This window comes from Anas platyrhynchos, chromosome 13, assembly GCF_047663525.1.
Source record: "Anas platyrhynchos isolate ZD024472 breed Pekin duck chromosome 13, IASCAAS_PekinDuck_T2T, whole genome shotgun sequence".
NCBI lineage: Eukaryota > Metazoa > Chordata > Aves > Anseriformes > Anatidae > Anas > Anas platyrhynchos.
Genome location: NC_092599.1, coordinates 9,152,199 through 9,171,675, shown reverse-complemented (window position 1 = coordinate 9,171,675; position 19,477 = coordinate 9,152,199). Strand labels below are relative to the sequence as shown.

The 19,477-nt window shown below is 35.4% G+C and overlaps 1 protein-coding gene across 4 annotated transcripts in view; it reads right to left on the bottom strand.

Moving 5' to 3' along the window:
• Positions 1 to 16,473, bottom strand: part of CFAP20DC (CFAP20 domain containing) — a 67,978-nt gene extending 51,505 nt beyond the window's left edge. For 2 of the 4 annotated variants that reach the window (XM_027467730.3, XM_038186104.2), the window contains exons 1-6: positions 16,192 to 16,472; positions 15,638 to 15,727; positions 12,016 to 12,108; positions 9,823 to 9,912; positions 9,613 to 9,706; positions 7,488 to 7,560 (exon numbers count right to left, since the gene is read on the bottom strand). In XM_027467730.3, coding sequence (XP_027323531.2) covers positions 7,488 to 7,560; positions 9,613 to 9,706; positions 9,823 to 9,912; positions 12,016 to 12,036 — 278 coding nt within the window. In that variant the 5' untranslated portion in view covers positions 12,037 to 12,108; positions 15,638 to 15,727; positions 16,192 to 16,472. Of the gene's footprint in view, positions 1 to 7,487; positions 7,561 to 9,612; positions 9,707 to 9,822; positions 9,913 to 12,015; positions 12,109 to 15,637; positions 15,728 to 16,191 lie in introns of all 4 variants that reach the window. The other 2 variants (XM_072044336.1, XM_038186103.2) reach the window with 2 other exon arrangements.
• Positions 16,474 to 19,477: the final 3,004 nt, after the last annotated feature.

The window sequence follows — 19,477 nt, the reverse complement described above, 5'->3', positions numbered from 1 at the left end:
ATCCGTCCTCATAAAATTGGTGGGTAAATCAAAATGGAGTGGAAGAGCCTACTAGCAGTTTCTTTAGAGAGACTAGTAGTTCCTCAAATAAACTGCATGCACCTCAAAGGCAGGAATTTCACTTCTGTGCCAGGGTAAAGCATTGCATCCTCAGCACTGCTATTGAGAGTAGAATTCAGTATCAGCTGCACATATATTTATGAGTGGATGAATAATACCATCAACCCCCTGAAAAGTGCTTTCACCATAGGACCTTAAAGCGTCTTACAATGATAGCATTCTGGGCTTGGTTTTGCTTTTGAAGAAATTGGGGTAAAATGTGAAATAATTCACTTAATATCATGAGCAAATTGGCCACATAGCTAAACCTGTGCCCCAGGTCCAGGCTCAGTTCCATCCATCATATTTCATATGATATATGAAATTCTCATATACTCATTGATGAAAAACCCATGGCTGCATTTTTTCAGAAACTCTCTACTCTGCTCTAAATCCTGCTGTTCAGAAGTGCTATGAAACTAAGACACCAAAGAATTTTAAAGAACTGAAGTAGTGGTTGTTTGAAACTCCCCTACATGTCCTGGTTATGTGTATAGCTGAGGAACCAGGTAGTGGCAGTAACCCGTGTGCTGAAAAACAAATAAAAATACTATTCCTGATGAAACTCAGAGTTATTCTCAATGAAGAATGTTGCTTTAAATGATGCCATGACAAAACAGTAGGACCCTGAACTTAAGCCATGCATATCTCCAAATAACTGGCTATAAAATCTTAATTTCACTTTATAACATTAGTTCAAGAAATATGTTGAAATGACATAGTTTATTTTTGTATGAATATTTTTATCTTTCTCCCTTCTGAAAAATATTCACTGTAATAAAAAGAACATTACTAAATGTAAAGCTCATTTGCATTCTGAACTGCAATACAAAACAGTCATTTAGATAAAAATATACACATTTATATCAGAAATATATGTCTAAAATAAAATGCTTTTTTGTGATGGCATGTATGCTATAAAGAAACAAACCCTAGATATATAGTTATAATCACACCTAAAGAAGTTTAAAACTTATTTCAGATAAATTTAGAACAATAAAAATATTTATATTCTACAGTAGAAATGAGGTAAACATTTAAAGAAGGGGCAAAATTGGAGAAGAAGATGGTGTTAAAATTCTATAAAATAATTTATGTTTTTGTAGAAGAAAGAGAATTATTCAGGAATTGGTGAAACTTTGACTCAGTTACATTGCTCCTTGGAAAATAAAATGAAACAAATGTCTGATGAAACACTTATTTGAAATAATTCAGACAATGGGAGTTAGAACTTTAGAACTCTCACTTGTAAAAAGATTCAAGAGTACTTGTGTTGAAACTCAACCTTTTTTCTCTTATCAAACAGCATCACCTATGTTAAACCTAAAAAGAAGAAACATCTGTACTACACTTCTTGATTTTCAAAGATGTATTTAAAAAAATCTATATTAAGAGTTAATGTATTTTTATTACATCTGTGTTTGAGTATTTATATCTAAGGGTCAGACATGTGATAGAAAAGTAATGAGACCATGTTGAGAAAAATGAGGTAGTCAACAGGAAAATCAACCTCATTTATAATAATATTCCTGTGATCAGCAGGTGCATAACTCTCCCAGCTATGGCCATTAACTGCATTCATTTCACACTTAACATCTACATTTGCAAAACATTTGAAAGTAAAATTACCTTCCAATTCAATTTTCAATTTTATTTTATATAGTCTACTTTGATTGACTATTCTCCTCACAATGGTAACTATAGTGAGATTGCAAGTAAATAGTAGCAACTACCCAAGAGTATAGATAAACTCATCTTCTCAGATTACCTATTCACTTTGCTATGCTGTATGTATAATAATTTATAACCATTTGTTAATGTTCAATTCAAGGCTTAAAATGAACTTAAAAAATGACATTGGACTGTTGAAGGGATGCTTCATTTATTAGGCTCACTTGTTCTTAAAATGAAAGTGTTTTTCTCCTTATAAATGACTTAACCTGGAAGTTTACCAAACATGAAAGCAGATATTTCATTAATGTTGCTATGCAAAGAGCAACTGTCATGCAATTTATTATTCATGGAAATTTCTATATATCCTGGTTGAAATCCAGGCAGAATCCTCTGGTAAAGTTTAACTATTAGTATGTTAGCATATTAGGTCTTAGTTATCATAGGGCCTTTTTCTCCATAAATGCTACATGATTCACAAATGTTGGGTAGCACCATCATCAGCGCCACTTTAAAGACAGAAAAACAGAGGAATAATAATGGTTAAGTGATTCGCCATGGTCACAGATTCTTAAATTTGCTTTTTTTTTAGGAATGGTCTGTATTTCATTCATGTTTTATTTTACTCGCTACTTGTAAATTGGTCTTGTAGGAGATATTATCTTATTGAACTGCCTGTCTGATCTTCTGAAATCCAGAGCACTGTATCCTGCCCTCATTAAAACAGACTTAGTTATGTGATAATCAATCAATCTCTACAAAACAAAAGACTGAGAAGATTTATATGTCACATAGGCCTAGGGAACAAGATGCAAAGAACCATCTTTCTTTTTATATGCTGGAATTTTCTATGTTGATAATCTTTTTCTGGAGACAAGGAAAAAAAAAAAAGAAAACAACAACAAACCAAAACAACAACAAAAACCCACACAAGTCCCCTTAAACAGTATCCATAAAAAGGCAGTACCACAGGTGGCTGGTTCAGAAAGAAAATCATGAAATCTGACAGCTAGAATATTAAAGCTTTCCAAATGCTAGCAATTATGAAGAAATGGTGATTCCTGAGCTCTCTCTGCAAGATATTGACATACTTGCAATCAATTTTCCAACGGAATGATCTGATATTTTCAATGATCAAGAATAATTTGTTGTAAAAGCTTCATTACACATAGAACTTCACAAACTTCCCCAACCTCCCCCTGCAAAAAAACACTGTGGAAATGGTCACTGATATTTTCTTACATGTTCTGGAATCTTCTATAAATATTTTAACATTTTGGTTTTGATACCTGCTCATTCATGTGGCTCTTTCTCTCATTTTCAAGTATTTAGTAAATTCTTTTTAACGGCATGGTGGTATGTTCCTGTGAAGCACAGCCAGCTGTGGCAAATCATTTAGAAAACTGTAATTCTAGAAAATAGGTTTTGATTTGTTCAGTATAGACAAAGTACTCTAATGAGTATTAATATGTGGAAAGTTTAGTGCATATATCTTTTCCAGAATCAAATTATCCTTATAATGCAGTTATTTATGCCTGTAACTAATTCTGTTGTGTCTTTTCTTTACTTTATTGGCTATTATTCTTTTCACTTTATTTTTCGTTCCACGAATTTATCTACTCAAGAGAGACGATCAGTCTTTTCATGTTTACAAAGAAAAGGTTATATTCATACCTGCTATATGTAATACATCTTTTAAGTACAGACATTTTTCTCACATTTAAACCTTTTATTCTAATTACTGAATTATGTGAATTGCTAAGAATTCTGCCTTTAAAAAGACAAAACTAAGTTTTCTTGCTAACACTGGTTCCTACATTTATCTTACTCGACATATGAACATCCAGAACAACAAACCCTACCAACCAAACATACACGATTCAATCTACTGCATGTTATTTAAAGTGATGCACCAGCTAAAATACACATAATAAATATTTTTCTTCACTTTATAAAGTCTTAGAGCACAGCTATTTATTCTGTAATATCATCAGGACATCAGCCATTCAGAACCTCAGAATTTGTGTATTAGTCAGAATCAGATATCATGCTAGTCTTGTCTGCTTTAATTGTGCCAGGATTTGATCACTTTTTTATTTTTTTGTTAATTCTCATAAGTTACTATAAAAAGATTATCACCAAATAACTGATAACACTCCACTTTTTAGCCACCTGTGCCTCCAGGTGTGAGTAATTCCATCAGTGTTTAAGGATGTGTATTCAGCACCACCATCCTCATTTCTTTCTTTCCAGCCTTGGAAAAAATGTACATTTACAACAAATTTTGAACCTACAGTTTTTAATATATATATATTTTTTTGTTATAATAACATGAAAAACTTATTCTGAATTCTCGCCTTCAATAACTGAAGAAACAAGAAATTACTCACTTGGGAATATTCTTGTTCTGCAGCTGCAAAATACCTGACAATACTCTAGAAAAAGGCTCAAAACCTTCAACAATGAAAAAAGTCTTTCTCCGTGCCTCATGTTTTATACTGATTATTTGAATGAACAATGGAACTATTGATATAAGAAGACTTAGAATAGGTTTACAGCTGCAGAAGCAGTCAAAGTCATCAAATGTGAGAAATTAGACATATCTGCAGAATAAAGCTAACAGATTTATCCTGACCAGGGGGAGGAAAAATACCCATCTTTTTTCAGAACAAATGCCAATATAACTAGTGACTTATTTCTAAACCAGGCCTGTGAATTTTGTTTTCAATTCTATACTAATTGCATGAATCCTTTTTTATATCTGACAAGTAGGACAAATTTATAACCACTCCAATTTTCAGTGTTTTGGATGTTTAAAAGTATCATGCAACAATGATGCAGTTAACTCTCTGTAATGTACTTTCAAAATAACTTGAGAAATATTACTCCCACAACTTGTATGAAAGAACTTGGGGGGAAGAAAAAAGGCAGACCAAATTCCAAGGATATATACAAGGCCACACAGCATTTCAGTACATAACCAGAAAGAGAACTCTAACTCTTGTTCGTGCCCCAGATATCTCTATACTTTTCTCTGTTGGGAGGGGAGAAATCTATAGTACAATTTAAAGGTCTGTTTTCTCACATCAACAACTCTACCTGTTTGCTGTAAAACTTATTATATGACTTACTAATTTCCCATGATACCTAACATCTAATAAAAACACATCAGGAATAAAGTATGACAAATGACTGGCATTATAGTATTTTAAGAATGAATGTATGTGTGCTTGACAAGATGCCAAGCAGAAATGCTAGCACCTGCACATGTCCATATATTGGGAACTAAACCAAGAATGCCAACACAAGCCAGATGCTGTTTTCTTTTATGCACAAATATTTTCCAAACATTGAGCTACTTTTGCTTTTTCAGAAAGGTAGCAAAATCCATAATTCTGAGGATTTAACAACCAGCTACTACATTTACAACAGATGGCTATATCCAGTATTACTAACAGCTTTGCTATTATTTGCTTCAAAAAGGCTGCATAAATTACATGCTCTCTACCTTATTTCAGATTTTATTATGCTTCACCAAATTCTTCATCCACAATTTATTTTACACATTTCTTAGGCAGATCAATACATTGATTGTTAATGTGGTGATACTCATCTATTCATGCCCTCTAACAAAGTACCTACATTTCTACTTAATTTTTTTTTCCAAAGAAAAGGCAAGACAGATAATTTAAACAGTTGTTTGCACATTCAGTATTTATGACAGGAATCTTGCATGACTGGTTGAAAGGAGCAAGTTAGAAGGTTTAGCTCAGCTGACGCCAGCAGTGATGGATGGCCTTGAAGAAATTCTTGTTTGCTGATCAGATAAGTCACTGAATAAAATGCAGAAGTGAGGATGAAGCTCAAACTATATTCATACTATTTCTACTTAACGCAGAATGGGAGGGGAAGAAATGTACCATAAAGCATCATTTGCTGCTGTTATAAAACTTGCCAAAGTGTTTTTTACTTAAAAATAAATTTGCATGTATGATGGCTTGGTATGGTATGAATTTTCACATGAAGCTACTCAAGGATTCAGTAGTAAGACTAAACTATAAGTACGTAGCCAGACTATGTAAAAAACTGTCTTGGACCATTGAACTCCATGAAGCACCAGCACAATCAATATTCTGTCCACAAACAAGCAACAGATTCCTTTCAAAACATTTGAAATAAAAAGAACTGAATGGCAGTCACTTATTACTAGTATGTATAAGCAACAAGAAGGAAGGACTTGCCTTCATTAGTTGCTGGATTATCATGAGTCTGCCAAAATAAAATACAGTGTCTATTTTGCAAGTATTTGCACAGAGTTTATTGGTACATCAATAAATTACAGATGATTTCTAATACAAAACATTACTTTTTTGAAATAAGTTTCTACCATCTTCTACATATACACCTTTAGGTAGCTTTGGTTACTTTGAATGCATAAGCACAATTTTATTACAACATAATTAAGTAGTGAAACAGTTACACTGAATTAAACATTTATTCTTTCATAAAAATTCAGTGGAAATGTATTAAGACAGATTACTTCATCAACATAGGCACTGAAACCACTGCATGTAAGAGGAGAGAGAATTACGATTTCTACCAGGCTGTCTGATAATACTGATTTAGAATCTGGAATGTTAACAGAAAAAAGAAAAGAAGTAAAAAATAAAAGTTACAACTATTTAAATATATTAAATTTATATAGTAAATATAGTCAAATATTGTCTATGTAGTGAATGTTTATATATGCTATATATAGCAAATACAAATGCAATGGGAGGTAACAAGAAAAGCAATGAGAAAATGTAAAGCCTTGATATAAGCCCAAAAGAGAAACTGCAAAGAACAAGGGAAGAGGCAGTAGAAAATTAGAGTTCTCATGGTTATTAAAAAAAAAAAAAAAGAAGAAATAAAAGAAAGTGATAAAAAAGGGAAAATGAAAGAGGAAGAATTGCAGAGAAGTTCTTGATAAGAGGTATAGATGAACGGCCAGAAGAACCAAACCCAGTACAAAACCATAGGCAATTTGAAGATATGTTCCTGAACCTGGCACTAAGCCTCTGCCATCTGTCTACAGAATGCCTATGAGAAGCAAATCTGTGTACTTGGTTTCTGCTTACTGCATGACTTATCTTGTTTATTTAGTCCCTTTTGCTAAACACTTTTAGAAGTAATACAGCAATTAAAACCATAGGAGCAGAAAGTGTAAGCAGAACTACACTCAGGAAATTCATCAAAGAACAGAGAAGTTACAGAAAGACAAACAAAAATAAAATTCAGCACTGAGTTTACCCAGTTTAATTACATATCATTTAACTCATCTATTCTTGCAGGGCTTCTAATGACATAATATTTATTTTGTTAATCTAATTATTAGAATATTTCTTTTTCCCCTAAAGCAATGGACCCTGGAATAATGATTGATAAATTTCTTATCAATTTTTGGGAGATCCCTGTGAGCCAATATTTTGTTTGATAAATTCAAGTCCCATTTCTTCAGCCTTACCATCTTCATTCACGATTTTAAGAATCTTTTTAATCTTCAGAAGAATGTCAGTAGTTAAAATATCCAAGAAATAATGATCTCATTAGCTTAATTACTTCTTATTGACTTGGTAAGTCATTGTGCTTTAATGGAAAATCTGCCATTACAATTAATGGTTGCAATCAGGCATCCACTTTACATTAAGCATTCAAGGAAATTTTATGCATCTTACAGTAACTCAGTGGAGAAGTCTTGTCCCAATGGCACAAAAATCTGAAGTGTCAGAAACTGCTGGATCAGTCCCACTAGAAACAGAAAAAAAATAATTATGCTGTGTGCGTACAAATACACCTTTCACCATCAAGCATTTCAGTGCTGTACTATACAGTTTTGCTCTTGCAATACTATTTTCCAAGGTTCACGAAACACATGAACACGAAAAAAAAATGAAACTGCAGTGAAAGTGTTATTTTAGAGGTTTCATCTGTGTCGTTAGAGGAGTTCTCATGAAAATAAAAGGAACCAATTTTTTATGTACACTTATATTGTGTTCCAAGAGCATGTGAACCAAACATCCTGCAACAATTATAAAATAAAGTAATACATTCATATCAAGATTATCTTAAAATTAGATGAAGCTTCCTTTTACATTTGTGACAATGTAAACCTTACTAATAACTTTAAAAAAATCTTGAGTAAAAACGCAATCCAGATTACTGCAACAATGCTGAGTGGCGTATTCTGATTTTTACAACAATCATGCTTAACTGAGGCAATGAACACAAGAAAACTTTAGGGATCCAGGGAATCCTGGAATTTGGCAAAAAACACATAGTACAAAGCTGTGTGAATTGAACATTCTGTTTTTGTTAGCTATTCCACCTGTGAGGATATGGGCTGGTCTTCATTGATTTAGCAAGACTCAACAGCAACATTATTTCTTCTTCTGAAAAACGCCAATTCAAAACTTTTTTCTTTTGTGGGTCAAATAACATTTTAAGATTTCAAATTATATTTGTGTACATAATGTCTTTTATTCTGGAAGAGCATTCCAAATTTACAGTACAACTGGGAGATTGTATACTTGACAGAAATGAAATACTTAAGGCACACACCTGAAAACAGAATGAGACAGGGAGATAGAATGGTAAGAGATGGGAATTTGGCTACAGTATTGCAGCACTAGCTAAAGTTGATTTAAAACCAAACTATTTTTAGCAGTGATAATGCACAGCAGTAATTCTCAAGCCTCTTTTCAGGCTGTAATAGTTTATTTTAGGATTGGCAATAAACAACTTGAGGTTGGATTTCTCAGAAAGATACATTAGTCTAATATTTACAATACTGAATATAATACTGAACTTTTTTATAAAAATCAGATTATTTTTCAAGGCTTTAGTGCATAACCAGACTAAATAACTTCTCATTTATTATTTTTTCTGTATGTTTGAGAAAAAGTGTATTAATTGGTAATTAAATACCATGCATGAGAAGTATATTAGACAATTCCTACTTTAATCAATTAAAATCACCAACTCAATTTTTCTTCAAAAGCATGTGGTTAAACCTAAAACAGCTTGGTTCATTACCACAAGCCCTATAATATACAACACCCTGCAGTGGAATTTAAGGCATGAATTAAGATGATTGCTGTATGTCCTCTGCAACACAAACTGCTTTGATTTTGGGGCTTTGTTTTGGTGCAAATGATGGGGCTTAATTCATTCCAATAAACGTTATGATTTTGATTTAAACAAGTGGAAGATCTAGCTCTTACACAACATACTTGACTACAATAATGTGTGCTAAAATCTCAGACTCAATAGCAAAAACATACTTGAATAAGAAATGTAAAAATACAGCATTATTCATACCACTTTTGGGGATTTTTTTGAGTGAAAAGTCACCACACCAAAGTGATTTCAGTTAATACAAAATTCATGTATAGTGATAATATCTTTTATTAGACAAATTGATGAAGTAGAAATAAGAAAAGACAAGTGCTCTAACACACATGTCCCGAAAGCTTATCTATTTTTTCCAACTGCACCAGTTATTTTGATAGAATCAGACGGTGTTTGACAGACATCAGTCTGTAGCAGGAACAGATACAGAAGCAAACCAGCAGAATTAGGACAATATACAGCAACCAAGGATCTTCCCTTAAGAACTTTAACTCAGCATTTCTATACCTTTTACTTATTTGTGCTGACCTACTAAAAAATTAGTGAAAAAACACTTTGCTAATGCTGAACTAAGCTCAAATTAAGGGAGAATAATACAAGTTTGACATTCCGATATAAGACTGCTTTAATAATCAGAACAGCATCACAGACATTTAGTACTTTGGCACTTACGAGCTTGTTTAGTTTCCTTTGGTAGCTGCATTCTGTTGATTTGACTGCTTCCTTCAAGTACAAAAACAAAGCCCTTTATTTCTTTATCATATTCCTACAAAAACAAACAAACATAAGCATCCTAATATAATCCTTCATCTTAAAATAAAGTTTCATTCACATTTTTCTAAGTTTTCTACTCTAGGTTTAATAAGTTTCTTAAAAACTTACTTTCCATATAGCTGAAGGATTGCCAAAAATCTTCCATTTTGCTCCTGGGTTCTTGCCTTGGGCACTGAATATTTCAACAAATGGACCACCCTATGATAAAATGATTTAAGGATGCATCAACCAACCAAATATTCAGTACAGAATCATCACTGGTCAAGAGTACCAGTGATGTACCAAATACAATCCCACCCCATACCAGTCAGTATTACTGATCAGTCAGACAATAGTGTATTAACAGCCTCTAGACTACTACAGTATAGCAATGCATATAGTCAATATTTATCTTTATTAGAAGATCAGAACATAAATTTTAAGCAATATCATGAAATATATATATTTCATTCTCAAAATATATATGTATTTCATTCTCTGAAAAGCAAAATTACTGTAAAAAATCTAAAAATATGCTGAAGATTACCAATTTATACTTAGATATGCCTTATTTCTATGACTCAGCAAATAAAGTGAGATTTAAAACATACTGCTAAATGATCAAAAAAATTGTTGCATGTTTGATGTTTTGTCTAACATCCTAAGGAAATTAAGTTTACAGAGTCATGCTGGTTCTGTTTACATGTGTGAGTATGTCAAAGACATTTTCCTGTAACTTTTCTACTAGTTACCAAATTCCAGCCTGATTTGACAGAACAGTTTGCGAAACATATAAAGACATCAAAGAATTTAACCATAAGCATTTAGGGAAGCAGGCTTTATCAGCTCTTCTTATGGAATTATCTGCTTCAGTGTTTTTCACAATTGATGTCACAGAAAATGTCTTCCGATGTACTCAGGCTATGGTTTGATCAGCATTTTTTCAGCATTATGGTCAACCTAATCAATCACTACAACTTTGTCTCTCCCTTCTCACTTCTAGTTGTATGCACTTCCCAATACTCTTTATGCTCAGCTGCCCACACAATTGTACAGAAGTCAGTATGAGCAAGAGGGGCAAGCAGTCGTGCCAGCAAAATAAATGCTTCAAATTATGCTTTCAGAGAACATCAACTCTGTACCATATATAAATTATTTCTCCCCCATGCCTGACAGATAACCCCAGTGACTACACTTACTAAGTTCTAAGGAGATTAAAAATGGCATTCCATAAACAGCATCCATAAAATACATTTTTAATTCATAATGGATGAAAAAGAATTTAAAAAATACGATGTACTATCGATTTAAAAAGTTATCAGACATATTTAAGGGCTACAGGACCAAGCTGTCAGAAAGTTGTTACTGCCAATGTGTGTATGTTTGTAACAAATCTTTCCAAACAACTGGAATTTTCTCCAAAATATAAACAGGTACATTTTGTTAACGCTGCAGCCCGTGAGTATGCTCTGTCTTGATGTTAAAATAACTGAACAGGACATGGAAAACTACTACTGGACACAACATGAGAAAATGCTGAATATAACAAGCACCGATATGAGAAGCTGACAGAAGTTACTGACAGTGCCGTGATGGATGGCTGGATCTCGTGGGCGGTTGAGGAGGAGTTATACAAGGAACTGTCAAACTCCATGAGCGATGGAGTTGGAGGGCAGTATGAGGCATCTTTTGGGGACTGCACTCCTACAAGGCGAACAGCACCTAAGTGCCCATATCATTAATACCATATAAAGCTGCGATAGGTTAGGTAACAGCACCAGAAATATGTTTCACGTACAGATGTAGAACATCTGGGACTACTGTGAAGAAGTAATTGGGGTGGGTTGCTTTCTTGGGAGGGGACTGGTGTAGAGAAAGGGAAGTAGAGTAATGAAAAGGAAGACCAAGAAACAGAAAATGTGATACTAAAGTTTGTGAACAATGTGATTCTGCTGGCCGGTGGTAACTGACAGGTAACCTGTGCTGGACCAGGAAGAGAAAAAAACCGTCCCGTTCTGACTATACCTTAAGAGCTGGGCCTGCTTCCATGGTGGGTGGGAGCAGATGGGGCGCCTTCCCTAGCCCACAGGGGACCAGGCAGAAAAACAGTCACTGATATCACCATGTCAATATCCATTCCAAACCTCACAGCATATGTAGCCACCCACTATTTCATAACATTTTAATAAAAATACTGAATAATACACTTCCTAAAACATTTCTGTATCTGGACTTTTTGTTCCCCCCGAATAAGCCATTTTAATTGAGTTCTCTCAAAGGTGAAATGGAAGAGGCTAAAAATTAAAAGTATTTGTGTTTTACCTGATACTGATTTTTGAACATTTTCCAGCTTTCCCAGCAAAAAAAAAAAAAAAAATTCAGGTTTTCAGTCAGTAAAGACACTTATATACTACCCTGCAAATAAAAAAACAACAAAATTTATATAGGATTTGACATGAAAAAATTCCTATATTGAAACTCAAACAATATTTTAAAAGATACAAATACTATTCTTAAATAGCTTTCATAATATGTGTATCAACTGCATCAGATGGCTACCACAAGAGAATCAAGTTCCAAAAACTTAATATTGATGCTATTTTGGAAAACGTTTTTTTATGCATCAAATGCTCAATGATGCCTTTCCTCGCATTCCAAGTTAAAATTGTAATTTTATCATCACTCCTTATTTTTAACAATGAAGGATTCCTCATGGTTTAAAAATGAGTGAAAATCATCTTTAACACAAATTTTTTTTTATTATTCTTTTTTATCAAGTGCTCACTGGAAAACATCAGAATTCCTTTAAAGAGAAGCTTAACATTTAATATAAAAGAAGAGAATCATATGGAACAGCTGCAATAGAAACCACTCCATCTAGAGATATTCGGCAGAGACTTCTTAGACAAATTATCTTCTTTCATATTCAGCAGTCTCTTTTGAGAATGATTACCCTAAGACTCAAACCAAACACTTAAGTTATTTTGAGGGCTGCTAAAGTCAATGTGAGTTAAGGGATTTCTGCAGTTGGAGAATCAGAACAGTAGAAAGTGAAGGGATTGATACGGAAGCCTCCCACTTCTCTTTTTGATCATGCAGAATATTTGCAATTTCATCTGAAGTCAGGAGAATGTGAAGGGCCGCTGAACGTAAAAAGCAGCTGTCAGTCTTAAATAGCAGGTAGAACCAGTCACAAGAGACAACATGCACCTTCACTGTGGAAACTGAAAGTGCTCATCAACTCAGAGAAAACACATCAAAAGACTGTGCTTCTAATTCATTTGTTATATCTTGCTTATGTACATTGCTTCAGCTCAGTAAAGAGTACTTGCAAGATTAAATTAGTTTTAATTTCTGGAGTTTTTTGGAGCCTGAAACCGTTTTTTTAAACAGATCAGAAGAATATGCTGACCAGGTGAATATAAGTATAGCTTCACATGAAGAAAAGTTTAGATGTAATACTCATCTCTCACAACCAGAGAGCAACAGAAAGTTTAAAATATTATAAGATGATAAACAACTGCAAATGAGCTAGGAATTCAGTGACAAATTGCATGACTTCATAAACAATTTACACAGTTGAAAGATTAGAACATCATTCTATTTTAAAAAATATATCACCATTCATTTAGGAAAATGTGATGAAACCAGTTGATGTTAAACAGCATTCTATTTTAACAAGGAACAATTATTGTAAACCTCCAAGTTGACTGTAAATGAAATACAAATGGAAAAATATAAACACACAGAAATTAGAAACATATAGCATACTGTTGTCAGAAACATTAGTTCATTTTCATTCTTTTGATTAGGAAGAAAATGGAATTTAGAAACCATATCATTTGTAACAAGCTTATCAGGCTAAAGCTACTTAGCAAGGTGGACAGCTACAGTATCTGCAAACACCGCTGTAGTTAGAATTACACAGAAGACATAGAAAGTAATAGTTAATTTTCTTCACTGTTTTCTCATAAAGTGTACCTGGCTTTCATAGACCCAGTCCACTAACAAGTATATCATGCAGGGCTTTGAAAGAAGGTGCAAATAGCTCTGTGTGAGTGAAAAGCAAGTGGAAGCCATGTTGATATATTAACTTGGGTTCAATATTGTGCTAATACACTTTGCTTTTCAGCAGTGCTTATTAGCTTTGGCTCGACATCACATTAATTTATCTCCACATTGTATTGTATAGCTCTCGGTTGGTGCTGAGCATGGAAAAAAACATATGTGTGCTGGTAAAAAAACATGTAGACATATTTCACAGAAAAAACCTTCTGGTAATAATTAATCCTTAAATTGAAGTGGAGGAAGCATGGTGTAAACTGAAAAGTTCTAATTCAAATGATATGTTTAAGAAAAAGTTGAAAGCATGATCAAATAATTAAAGACTTTCAATGGATCACAGAAAGGGTAGAAATATATGCAAACTGGTAAAATCTAGCAAGTGCATGGTAGTAAAAAGAAAAAAAAACCCTCTGAGGTTAAGAACTCGTATTGAAGGACTAGACATCTCATACGATCACTAGAAATCTTTAATTTTCAAATCATCAAATAGAGTTCACGGCTTAAAATGTGGCTTAGTATTTGTCACCAATGCAGTTGTTTTTGAAACTGACAAACATACAGGCTATGTCAATTACTAATTTGCAGAATGTACTTTATATAGATTCACAAAACCGAAGAGACTCCTAACTGTCAAATTCATAACAAGATGGGTCTTTCTAACTTTAGCTAAAAGTGAACTAGATTTAAAGTTTGTTACCATTTGTGTTGGGACAATTCATATTATGAAGCTGATTACTGTAAATGGATCAGGGTAACACATGTAAAAGACTGAAAATATGATAATTGCAATATTTTTCCATTTTCATCTCTCCTATTCCTATCCTCTCTGTAAAATCTAAAAATCTAAAAAGGGATTAAAATCCAGAGGAATTACCTTTAAAAAAAGAGGGGCTATTTTAGAAAAAAATCAACAGCATCTTGAAATGTAAGCCCTCCACTTTTAGCATATTTTTCAAATAAATCTTTTTAATGACATCTTAATAGAATGCTGTAAAGTAGCAGTTCTCTCATTTCTCATTTTTCTTTCACAAATCAAGTGTTTTTTTTTTTTTCTTTTTTCTTTTTTTCCCCGCTGAACCATGTACTTTAGTACATCTGCCCAACTAGAAGTACAGGCTTAAAGTGTCAGTCAATGACAAACCATGAAGAATAGAAAAATATAGTTTATAAAGTTAAGTGACAATGAAAGATGTTTATGTTTGGAAGAACACATTCCTTTCAGAATTTACCTTGAGATGTCTTGAATTGTACACTGACTGATCATTAGTTTTATAATGCTTCCCGCACCAAAAATAAAGTAGCAGCAGTCCAAAGGGCCCTTTAACCCTCTTTCTCACAAACCACTCAGGACCCTGCAAAATTACCCCCATCCTATGACATCTTCTTATGTATACTTTGTTCTTCCAACTAGAATGTTTCATGCTGTGATATAGCTCATTTCAGTGGTATTTTGTGTACATGTAGCCCCATCATTGTAAGGATTGTGCCCTTGTAAGTTACAAGCAAGAAAGTATTTCACAAACAGTAAACATAAACAAACCTTCAGGCTTCTGTAAATTACCTAACACTAAGTACTAATATACCCCATGGGAGAAAGGGAGAGACAGACTCATGCACTCCTTAACGCCTCTGCAGTCATGGTTAGTCCCTTGACTTAAAAGGGACTACTTCCACAAGTATATGAGTATATTTTTCTGATCAATGTCCAAGTGTTGAGAAAGCTGTGTTTATTTATTTTTCTATTCCAGAGACAAAAGTGTGAAGCAAAGTAAAGTGAATGTGCATCTACTACTAATTCGCATTGAAGAATGACACAAACACACTATTTTTGGCAGGGAACCTAGGCTTAGACCCAAGACTTTTAATACATATAACTCACCATCACGGGCCCAAAGCCAGTGCTGATTTATGGTAGGCTGGGACACACCAGGGAAAGCAGTTCATCACTGATGAAGGGTTTTAGCATCTTCTAGACAAATGAATTCCACATATTGAATATTTAAAGCTGGGTTTGTAACACTGCTATATATTTTCTCAAAACACAAGTTAATATAATAAATGGGCAAAAAGATCGTTCATAAACTATACTAAGACTGCCAGCGTTCCTATGCCCAAAGTGGCAGAGGCAGCCTTTACACGCAACTTACAGAATTAAGAAGTTAAAAAAAAAAAAAGAATCAAACTTTTCATTTTTGGAAAGATGTGCCGTTTTGACACGGGGTGATTCAAGCACCGGCATCCCCGCTGATCAGTTTCCCTGCGCCACAAAGGCCGCGTCCCTCCAGCGCACAGCCGGGCTCCCCCGTCCCTCCGCCGCCGGGGCCGGCCTGGACACCGGCATGCACGGCCCTCCCGCTCCGGCACGGCCCCACCGCTGGCCGCGGAGGACCGGGGTCGCTCTGCCCGGGGACCTCAGCCCCCGTCGGGTCTCACCTGGCCGAGGGTGGCTGGGGACGAGGCCGCACCTACAGCGGGGGCGGGCCCAGGGCTCGGCGACAGGCGGGGGTGAGCGGGGAGGGAGCCGTTGGAAATGGCGGCGCGGGGGAAGCGGCCCCGTCGCTGGGTGATGGCGGCCGGGCGTTGGGTGCCCTCGGCCGCGAGCTTCGGTGAAGGGACTGGGGGTCTCCCGGCGATGGCCGGGCTGCCCGCAGGCCTCACACCGAGGGGATAAAAACTGGGCATGCCTGAGGGCTGCTGGCCCTCGGAGAAGGCTGTGCTGGTCCCCATGCAAAGTGCCAGAGAGTCCTTTATTTATATATATATATATATATATATTTATTTTCCTCTTTGAGAAGGAAACTGGAGCAGCTGCGTAAAAGCCCTTGGTCTTTATGGAATTAATTAGACTTGTGGATCATGCATTTTTCTCTTAGGAGATGAGCACAGCACCATTAGTTTAGCGTTGTCAGGAATAACTGAATGCCTCTTGAAGGCTTCAAAAGCCTCTGGGAAGAGGTCACAGGGAATCAGTTTGGTCCAGGGTTTTGGAATAACACTCACAGAAGATCACTCCTTGAAATCACTGCTCTTTGCATCACGGCATTTCCTTGTAAAACTTTGTAGCCTTTTCACACACACGCAAATAAATAATTGAATACCCCTTTCTCTCTCAAAGTGTGCCTTAATATTTCTAAGAATTAAGGACCCTGTAACCTATCACACCGTGATGAAATCCATGAACTGAAGGTGCTGAGCTACCAATGGGTAGTGTTTCTGGTAGTTTCAGCCCGTCTTCACCTTGTTCATCATCTTCCTTTCCTTTGCTCCTGAAAGGTACTCTCCTGGTCTTGTCGAGGAGAATGAGTTAAATCAATTATCAGATTTCTTTAGCTTTCTCATTTTACTGTAGGATTTTCAAAGAAATCACATTCAGCGTAGTTTTATCATATGTAGATTATTACAGTTCTTGGGTATTAGAGATAAAGAAAACAGTAATACTAAAACTGAGCAATGGTTTTAGTAGCTCAGTAAAAATTAAATAAAAACAGTTGATAGAACAAGGGCAAAAGAGAGATGGTGATATAAGAAGGTTAAAAAACTGTTGGGGAGTTCTGTAGACAAAATAAACTACATTGTTCATTATATATGGTTTAAGCAGAAGTCATCTTGAAATGAATTGTCACAAGTCTGTATTTAAAAAGGACAAAAGCTTTGTGATAGGCCTATGGCCTGAGGAGCTAAGAAATTCTGGTTAAATATCAAGTTTCAGACTGAAGAGCCTGAAGTAATAAAGGTGTATAAGGCAGCAAGCTGTGAGCAGAAGATGTGGAAGTAGCTGCCTGCCTGTGCAGGGCAGCTTTGGGCTGCACAAGGCCCATTTGCCAGTGGCTGGAGAAAACAGGTTTCAGAGATAATGTGAAGGGATTTTTTTTTCGTAGAATTTTGCAGTTTTACAGTAGAAACCATATATTTTTTGTAGACCCTATCTCTCAGAAACGGCAGGTAGTGTAAAACTAGCAAGGAACCATGTGTCATTAAACTTGGCCTATCTTTGACCTGGTCCCTGCATACTCCAAGGTCCGATTTGGAAGTATGGTAATGTGGGAATATTGTGAAAATAATGATTAGAAAATCAAGATGTTTGTTACACTGGCTTCTCTATGATTGTATCTTCAGGTCAGCTGCTGTTGCTACCTTAGCTGCTGGGTTAGGTATTTTTCTTTGACTGTATGTTTTAGGCCTCTGTGCAGAGTACATCTACTAAAGAGTCCTGGAAAGGTGTGATGAATGTTATGCATGTGCTGGGGTAATAATTTGGGGGAAACTGTGAGAATTCATACACATTTATCTTCAAATACAACCCTTCCACATTCTGAACTGAAACCCACATACATTACAACATATTTCAGTGAATGAATTTTTACTGTGTCTTGGAGCAGGAAAGTGGAACATACAGACATCTCTTCCTCATGTAAATGCTAAAAGCACAAGGTGTGGTTAGATCTCTGTCTTAAATTAAAATTCCAAGGTGTTAGCAGTGTCATGCTGGGAACAGAATTGATTTAATTTATGATAGTGTTCAACAGGCACTAGATATTTGATGTATAATATTAAACCCAGCCATTTTTAAAGGACCCCCACTGGCATAGGTTGGCTTTGTATCGATAGGAATAGTACTATAATTTCCTTCATCCATTCCTGACTTTTCCTTATTGCATACCATTGCTCACAGTTGGAGCAGCCTGCCAGCTGATACATGCCAGGTGGCCTCCCTTCCCTCCTGTGTAAAGCTCCATTTCAGCTCTAATGACCATTTGCCAGTCTGATCTGTATTCTGTTGTTCTGAATTGTTTTGTTTTATGCCTTTATAGACTGTCAGTTCATGTAGTCTGGAAGTCCCTTGTCTTTCTAGTTCATACTGTATTCTGTGAAATGCCTTGTTATGTTTTGGAAGGTATCTAACATACATAAAAGTTAAGCTGAGAAAGAAGACACCTGGGCATTCTTTGAATTTTTCTGTAAACCCTTCCTGCCTTTCTTGACTTACAGTGAAGGGAGACACGATATGCTTTGCTGCCTGCTTAGCCTTCACTTGGTAACAGCTGCCATGGAGCTGAGGCACGTTTGCCCCAATGCCAGGCCTATCTTTATTTCCCTTGAGCATTGCTCCTTGGCTAGTGACCTTCCTCATATATGTTTGCCAAGATTATGCCATACAGTAAATTATGTAAATTACTAAGTAAAACTACATAGTCACCATTGTATCCACACTGTTTATCGGTCTTGGAAAATTTTCCAGCAGAATGTACACGTACTCTTTAATTGTGTCTCAGTTTTGTTTGTTCCTTGGTCTTCTGATACAAATACTGTCAAAGAAAAAGAAAAAAGGAAAAAAAAAAAAAAAGAAAAGGTGGAATTCATTGTTTATCCTGGCTGTCTGAGTTTGAGCTTCTGTAACAGAATATTTTTTTCTGAAACGGTTGCATATATACAAGTAGGGCTTTTCTTTCAGAAGTATGGAGTAAGGCATTCAATTCAGAAAACACAGCAATTTGAAGAAGACAGTTGTTGGGTATGTTACAAATTGACAGCTGGTTCACAAGGTTTTTTCCTAAGCCCTACAAATACTTCATCAACAGAGGTTCTGTAGAATTCCTATTTGAGGACTGGGAAATCGTTATGAAAAGACTTGTCTGGCCTAATTTTTGGTGTGTACTTCCAAGATTAGACTTCTGTCACCACGCTTCTATATTGGTGCTTAGGCTTGGAAGGGTATTCC